The 8,301-nt window shown below is 35.4% G+C and overlaps 2 protein-coding genes across 5 annotated transcripts; one reads left to right on the top strand and one right to left on the bottom strand.

The window, feature by feature from the left end:
• The first annotated feature begins 4,265 nt into the window (after window positions 1-4,265).
• Window positions 4,266-7,368, top strand: LOC110851221 (neuropilin-1). 4 transcript variants are annotated; one of them, XM_035853087.1, is made up of 8 exons: window positions 4,266-4,380; window positions 5,243-5,460; window positions 5,530-5,676; window positions 5,753-5,875; window positions 5,940-6,067; window positions 6,136-6,281; window positions 6,694-6,842; window positions 6,925-7,368. In XM_035853087.1, exons 2-8 carry the CDS (start codon window positions 5,382-5,384, stop codon window positions 7,038-7,040), a joined length of 888 nt encoding a protein of 295 aa, XP_035708980.1. In that variant the 5' UTR covers window positions 4,266-4,380; window positions 5,243-5,381; the 3' UTR covers window positions 7,041-7,368. The 4 variants fall into 4 exon arrangements, with proteins under 4 accessions (XP_035708980.1, XP_035708981.1, XP_035708979.1 ...); XM_035853086.1 differs by having other exon boundaries at window positions 4,270-4,736; XM_022098909.2 differs by having other exon boundaries at window positions 4,271-4,736; window positions 5,243-5,451.
• LOC110851222 (copper transport protein ATOX1) lies at window positions 7,162-8,176 on the bottom strand. The gene is made up of 4 exons (XM_022098910.2): window positions 8,039-8,176; window positions 7,665-7,686; window positions 7,519-7,594; window positions 7,162-7,433 (listed from the first exon to the last, which is right to left on the bottom strand). The coding sequence occupies exons 2-4, from the start codon at window positions 7,668-7,670 to the stop codon at window positions 7,276-7,278; spliced, it is 240 nt and encodes a 79-aa protein (XP_021954602.1). The 5' UTR covers window positions 7,671-7,686; window positions 8,039-8,176; the 3' UTR covers window positions 7,162-7,275.
• Between the last annotated feature and the right edge of the window lie 125 nt (window positions 8,177-8,301).

Here is an 8,301-nt window from a genome sequence, read left to right as displayed (position 1 = left end):
TGTCCACCTCGCAGACAGCATAGCTACATAATACGTATTAAGTAAGCTGTGATATGGTCTCTCCTTGACATTCAATCCAAGCCTAATAAATAAATAGATGGTCGTGTCGGACTGCAATTTTTATTCCTGTCTGTTGCAATGCAACTTTCCTCCTTATATGGAAATCCAACTAAATCCAACCATCTAACGTGGCAGTAAATGTCCTTCCTTCAACTTCTTGTTCGTTATTCGTACTTATTCTCCACAAGAACTGGGTGCCATATATCTTGACTTGGCACATTAATTGAATCCCTTTTCAATAAAGTTACAGAAAGCTATTTGCATACTTTTGTGGCTACTTGACTGGAAATTATCCAGGTACAAGTACACATAAATTGAAATCTCGATAAACTTGACGGTTAATAACTGCAGCAGAATCATCAGGCTAAAAAAATATTACCCTCAGCAAAGCAAAGTCTGGATAAACCATAACAGCAGATATTACATTGCTGCTCAAAAACTACAAGGTAAAATAAGTGCGATGGCGACATGGAAAAGGCGAATAAATAATACCTCTCACACGTTCAATTGCTTTGTTGCTCATATTTCATGCTGCCATAAAACATGGTATTAAGGTAAAATTGAAATGTAAGTATAATTTTGTACGACCGGGTTAGAAGACCAGACTTGCAAAAACTTATTATCAATGCGAATGCCACTCAATCCGTACGACCTCTTCAATCGAGAAAAGTCCTTCTTTCCTCCCATTCCCATCGTATATAATATGCATACATGCACATGGAACACACGAGTATTTTTGTCATGGATCTTTTTATCCCACTATAATTTCTCGCTATATATAACTCACATAAATACAACAATTGCCAGCATGCGATCACAAAAACTAACAAACAAATCGACCGAAAACGTATGTTTATCCTTTCCAGTTATGTTATTTTATTGGTGTTTGGCAGTTGCACGTAATGCAATAATCTTCAATAAATTGACGAGCAACATGACTTATATTTATTTACAGGCTGAGGCGATGGCTCAATATAAATATAGCTGTGCACGAAACATACATGTTCATGCCGGTTCTGACAAACGAGATTGGTTAAAAGAGAGGTCGAGTGTAATTGGCGTGGTGCTTAAGTTTTTGAGAGAATGAATACGTACATGACACATTATCAACGTTGTATAATTCAAAGAATTTAATATCATAATCAATCAACCGGAAGCGAACTATTCCAATTTATTTATCTGTTTGAAGAAAATTACACATGTACCAATAACTGATCCAATTTAGTAATTTAGGATTAGTTGTCACTTCTGACTACTACCTCACTCTGTTTCTGGTGATCTGTTCATAATCGCACCGCCCCGTCGTCGTCGTATGACTTTGCATCACTTTGTTTTCATTGCTTGGTTTCAGTGTCATTATTTGAAGCATATTTCATAATCAGTTCTAGATATATGGTGGACTTAAATACTTTGCATATGACATAATGTGTTGCATACAAGGATAAGAAGAAGGGGTTATTGGCCTATCTACGTACGTACGCACCACGCCACAATTAATAATTGGTTTGATGCATGCCGGAGAGTAAAGTAACCCAAATTCCAATGCTGTTTATCAATAATCGACACTCAATCACTTGTATTGCCTTGTGCATATTTACATGTGCAGATCAAGTGCCAATTAAGTGCTTTTATAATTCAAGACTACAAACCGGATAACGAACCTTTATTTTTCATACAACTTACAACAAATTGTTGGTAATTTGTCTCAATTTTACAGCAAAGCAACACTGCCCAACGGCTCCAATAACATAACTGCTTCACAATTTTACACAAATTTCAATTTATGACGTCACAAAAGGCTACAATAATATGCAATATGTACATAAACAGGTTAACACGGTAGATTTCATTTGTTAAACTACTGGATAAATCTCAAATTTTAATTTATATTTGGCAAACTATATGATTTGCTTTCCTTTTATTTGGACCAAATAAAATGTACATTTCCATCAAAATTGCAAAATTTCACCTGTCTCAATCCTGTCATAAAACTTGTACAAAAACTTGCATAAAATTGCAAAAAAAACTATGTTTGCGTATTATTTGCCAAATAAATTAGGTAGATCCGGCGCCAGTCGCTGACTCTGTTGCAAGGGGTTAATGGTAACATGAGCGGTGGTGTTTCCCTTTGTGCAATCAATCGCATTGCAAAATTATTTTGATTTGTATTAAACCAAACGGAGAAAGGAATGATGATGATCATGATGACGCCGAGAAGTCGAAGAAGGCACGCGACATTTATGCCAAATCCAAGTTTGCCAAAAGATTTACAGGTGCCAAATGGGAAACAGCAAATTATTTTGCATGTCATGCCATTAATCGTTTTAATTGGTACAAAGTTTCACAACAATAAATAATTTCTACGTTACACTGTTGTAACGTCCTTGTTGGATCAACTTAAGTTTTCTTGAGACTTATACGCAGTAAAACTTTAGGGTGAATGAATGAGCAATATTTAACATGAATATGCAAGCTAATTAATGCATGAATTAATTTTCCTCGTAATTACTGAATATATAACAAACTTTTTATTTGTGTATGTACTTAATTGACCTTAGTCAAAACTATTTACATGCATTTTGACTTGATCTACAAAGGGAGGAAATATATCGTTGACTTTTACTGCACAAGGTGATTAAGATTTATTTGTATTGCTTTAATATTTTTTTTTCTTTCACGCACTTAATTTAGCACATTTTTATTTAGTATTATCTAATAAAATAACCGGACAACTTGGAAAGGAAATGACGAAGGATGTAACATTATAAGGAATCTTTATCCAGAGTGACGTATGCATTTTTAGCATTATTAGTATTATTAGGTCAGATGAGATCATGTCATACGTATTGTTGAAATGCCATTTCAACAATGACATGATCTCATATTTGATGTCTTTTACAGGTAGAAGACAACAACCGACCGAAGAACTTGCTTTCTTTCACTGTTCCTATTTCAGTGTCAGGATATATCACGAATATAAATGAATCTGATTGGTGGTGCATCATTGAATTTGAATGGAAATATCGTGAGTATGTACCTTACGTCACTTTCATTCGATTTCCTACCAATTAACCACACCTGTGCTGCACTGCCTAGTTGTTTTGTAGTTCCATTCAACCAAAATCAATAATACTTGCTTACACTGTATCGACAATATACGAATGTACATAAAATGCACATATGTACGTAACATTATCCTTTCTAAATTCGTTTAAAACCAGCCTCCTCTGTTCTATGCATTGAATTAATTCGAGGAAACCTGCATGAAATGAATATAGATTTATATGTATTACGACTTCACAAACAGCTTTAAATCTTCCAATCAATCCATACCCATGACGGTTACACGAGATTACAAATCAGGCGAAAATCAGCAGGAATAATACATACAAAATTGATCATATAATATATATATTTAGTGTGTTGTGGATGATGGAATTGAATTTGGATCTCTTTTCACATCATTGCTTCACATTATTTTGATGTAATGGAAACTAATGTGTATTCTACTCCTTTGTGCTGGTGGAAATGTGCCGTCTTCTTCTTGTTCTCTTAAGAAGGGCTGTACGTAAGAAAAGTAGTAATTGCTGTTCAATTTACTTCCATCCATGATACGATACATAATATGACAATCACATCATCGCCATTACCATTATCATTATCAGGCTTCATTACTTTATTCACGTCCAATTCAGTCGGCATAAGAATTGTGTCAGAATGGCCACTCAGTGTCAGTCCAGTCAATGTCAACATTTTTCATTTCAAGTGCCTCACCCACCTTTTTCGGAACCTGAAATCCTTTCATCTTAACTCATCTCCAAATCCAACCAATTCCAACAAATACATAATATCTTTACAGGAATCGATATCCCATTTCAATACGAGCGTTGTTTAACTTAACTCGTCAACCCAAAGTACCAGTCAGCTTCTGGCGTTGGTCTGAAATTGTTGTTTTGTTCACATCACATCATCATCCTCCCGTGAAATTTCATGTTAACTGCATCACCTTTTTGGTTGGATTCGACCTGGGACGACAAATCCAATTTATTTATTCCAAACTCAATCAAACTCTGATACGAAAGAAATTGTCAAGTTTCATTTAACGCGTCATTAAAATACGACATCGCTGCAGAGATAATATTATAGTCGTCGATATAGCTTGTGGTCTCATACACAGTCGTCAACCTTGAGCTCTTCCGGTTTCACAACAATATATTACATTACCTCAACTTGCATACTGATAGACGCCAATCAAGGTAAAATTGATCAATATCAGGAGATCAGGAGAGTCAGATCAGATATCACTTGATCAATAAGTAGGTAAGGAATTATTGTCACCATCGGAAGTGTGTGTTAGTGTGTAAAACCAGATTTTCTTCCAAGATTTTCTTCCGACGGGTTTCTCAGATTCAGTCCAATTACATACTACTTTTGTGCATATCTGTTTTTCGTTTCTAGTAACGGCAGTATTTTAATAACTCAGTTCTAAATTGATTGAATTGATTAGTGTGGTGGCAAGAGTGACTCTTGCGTGCACCTCCGACCTTGTGGACAACAACCGTCTTCTGGTTGAACAATAATTAATGTGCGTCTTCTTTAAAGAACTAAAATAGAATACTAAACTTGTATGTATGGGCATGGTTGTTGACACTGACATTGGATTTCGTTCGTGAAAAGTGAGTTAACTTAATGTCCATTTAAATCTGATGTGAGACCTCCCAGAGCTTGTGCTGACAGGCGACACAGTAGTTCATTTTGAAATTTTCTATAGTCCAGTGATAAATATGTCCTCCTTTGTCGTATAAATTTGCATGGCGTCATGAGACGCGCATTTGAAATAGTGATGGAGACATTGATAACGATCTTCTGCCTGCGACGTAAATTTTCACAAAAGGAGTTATTACAGCAGAGAAACATTGATTTATAATTTTTCCCATGAGAAAAAAATTAAATATACAGAGTTCTTGATATGCATGATGCGTTAATCAAAATTGATTAATTTTAATCAAGTCTAATCTTGAATCAACAAATTTACAACTGTTATACAACTACTAATCTAAGGATACTGAAGTATCTCGATTGAACCAATATATACTGGTTCAACCAAGTTACTCGATTCCCTAATAATCTAACTAAATGCATACATATGATTACTATATTTATCCGAATTATCTCTTTTCAGCTTAGTGAAAGTATTTACGGGCGAGATAATAATGGAGACCGGAACTAAGAAAAGCGTGCCACGGTATCATTATTATTCCCAATAATAACTTTCACCACCGGATTCTTTTCTGGAAAACCCTCAAGTATCAAAAATTAAAATGTTGCAAAAGTATATGTTGATGCTACTATCAACCCCCTTCATTCTGACAGTAGTAATTGGTTCTGATGGTAATTATGGTAATTATACTCGAGATTAATGTGTCAAGCATTAAAAACATTATGATATTCCTACCCGTACATGTTTAGGGATTTTTCCACCATCATGCCACAAGTCATTTCCACAACCAGAAGGACTCATAACTTCCCCAGGATATCCTGAAAAATACCCTGCCTCCGTTATCTGCAAGTACGACATTCTTCGGCATGAGGATAGCTGCGGGGTGAGGGTGACATGTCAGTACTCATCGAACATTGAACACATTTCTACCTTAAAATCTCATACATTCACAAGACATTTTTTTGTAAATAGTTGAAGATTTCGAGTTGGAAAACTGGGACAAGGATGGCTTTTGTAAGACGGATTGGCTCTCCGTCGACTCGTGTGTTCCCGAAGGGGGCAATCGATTTTGTGGAAAAATCTCACCCACAACCTGTCAGTATTAGTTTTTCCAAAGAAGTACTTTACAAATTGTTTACAATTTCATGCAACTTTGTAGATGAATACGCTTTTCAAAATGAGGCTGAATACTTTCGATTCGTCTTCCGATCTGACAATTCCACGCAGATGAAAGGATTCCAGATACGGTACAAATTATTGTCCGATTGTCGTCACGGGCTGTATTGGGTGAGACATTGACCAAAGAAGCATGACGTCTTTAACAATATGATGTCGTTAACCTATGCATTTTTCAGATACCTCCGATCTCCATTATTCCAGACGTTGTACCATTTGAGACACAGTGTTTCACTCAAGTTACTGAAAGTAAGGGGACAATTAACACACCCTTCTTTCCAAGACATTACCCCAACAACATGGACTGCGTTTACGAGTTTTTAAGGTATAAAAGATGAACTTGAAATAGAATCCAGTTGATGAGACATGTAGGAGTGGTATGTATAGTTTATGTTGGAAATTAATCGATTTTCATGGATGAGTTCAGAGGAAGTTTTTGACTATATATACATTCGAGAGTAGATACTCAATACAATCTTCGATAAATATTAATCAATTTTTCTCCCGATAAAAAATAAGGCGATGATATCATCATACTCACTAATCGTGCTCCAGTCCAGTCCAACCCAGTAGCATTATGCTAATTTAGTACAGGTTTCTTTACGACAACAGAGTTTTTCACCACGTAAAAAATCCATGAATTCGTGATACCGATGCATGCATGACATTTGCTAAAATCTTGTAAGTATGATAGTACTATCACTACAGACTTTCTTGAAATTATTAACTGTTTGCAGGGAATCGCCATTCGTTTGTGGGATCAGGATGCGCGTTTTGACATTTGACCTTGAGGAATCAATTGATACCGATTTGGGGGGAGCGTGTTCAGACTTTTTCCATTTGGTGGGAGGCTGCGGCTTCATGTGTGGAAGTGTCAGATTCATTTGTAAGGCTGAATTTAAATGAATTAAATGCACATTTATAGTATATAAATACATTAGTTTGTTGTTATCATTTCCAACTTTCAGGGACAGCTAAATACCAACCGGGTGCATCCAGTATGAAATTTCACTTTCATTCAGACGAAGAAAGAACTAGGACTGGGTTTCAAATAGCCTTTGAACAAATATACTCTTGCTATTAAACAGTAATAATGTGTATTCGTATTGCTGAATTTCAAATGCTAATATAAAATATTTTATTCAATCTTTTTTAAAGGAATATGTAACAACATAATAATAATTCACAACAGTTAGAGCTGCTCGATCAATTTAGACATTTTTGGAAAGATTATATAAATACTTGCGTATTTTAAAACAAATATAGAAGAATATATCAATAAAATAATTGGGCGATTGATTGATTAGGTGATTAGTTGATTAATTGCCTTCAGTTTCAGCCTTTTCGGTTTTCTTGTGCGTGACTTGCTTGCCACTTTTTTTGAGCATCTCGGTGATTTCCTCAGAGTCTTTCACAGAGTTGACAAAAACCTGCTGCTCGGCAAGGTTGACCTCAAAATCACCAATTTCGCCCTTCTCTGATGAAACAAAAACCCAAAATGTAAAATTATTTCCGTTTTCTTGTATAAGTGACCACCTATTAAATTATTACTAAATTCTCACCCTTTTGCTTGTTGAGCAGCTTGGTGATTGCTCCCGAACAACCCTCGCAGGTCATGACCACATTGAATTCGTGCTTCTATACGAAATCAGAAGTAATCTCAACACTACAAAGAAGTCATTTTAAGATATCATTAAAAATAACTTACATTCATTTTAGCCTTGCTTGACCTGAAATTAAATTAAATCAAATAAAAATTGTTTTAGAAATCAGGCTTCCTTCCACACAATCGTCAACAAAACGGTATACAAAATATTGACAATTATTGTATTAATTGTATCATACAATTCATACATATATGCTTGAGTGTTGTATTATAATTGTTCGCTTATTAGTGATTACAAACGAAAAAGAAAGTGGCACAGTAAACAATGACAATCTGGATCCAGTTATTATATTCAATTGGTAAAGTAATTGAAAAATCGTATACAAAATCGGCTCGTTATCATAAGACAAGATAAGATTGGGAATCGAGACAAGTTTAAAACTTTTACAAACAAAACACCTTAAGGAGGTACTTACTTAGACTCACTCTTCTGGACTTGTGGAACAAAATTAACTTATCGAACAAGAGGACGAATATTTTGTGACTGCTGTTGACAAATTCTCAAATACCGAATGACGAAGGAGCAAGAGATGAGCTGTGTCAAAACCAAAAACACCACCACTGCCACCACTGCAGAAAAGTTGCAATTTTATGACGAGGGCGAGTGAAGTTGGTTTCCAGAGACTCCAGCAAAATCACATCCAACGCCTCATGAAAAAATGCCAAATAATTCTATGCA

This window comes from Folsomia candida, unplaced genomic scaffold (genome assembly GCF_002217175.1).
Source record: "Folsomia candida strain VU population unplaced genomic scaffold, ASM221717v1 Fcan01_Sc006, whole genome shotgun sequence".
NCBI lineage: Eukaryota > Metazoa > Arthropoda > Collembola > Entomobryomorpha > Isotomidae > Folsomia > Folsomia candida.
This window is presented reverse-complemented; position numbering and strand designations above follow the sequence as displayed.

Coding starts and splice junctions, on each gene's coding strand:
- LOC110851222 (XM_022098910.2), bottom strand. Junction 7,434..7,518: donor GCTGCTCAACAAGCAAAAGG/GTGAGAATTTAG, acceptor TTGTTTCATCAG/AGAAGGGCGAAATTGGTGAT.
- LOC110851221 (XM_035853087.1), top strand. CDS start 5,382: ATGTTGCAAAAGTATATGTTGATGCTACTATCAACCCCCTTCATTCTG. Junction 5,677..5,752: donor CTGCGGGGTGAGGGTGACAT/GTCAGTACTCAT, acceptor TTTTGTAAATAG/TTGAAGATTTCGAGTTGGAA. Junction 6,843..6,924: donor TGGAAGTGTCAGATTCATTT/GTAAGGCTGAAT, acceptor TCCAACTTTCAG/GGACAGCTAAATACCAACCG.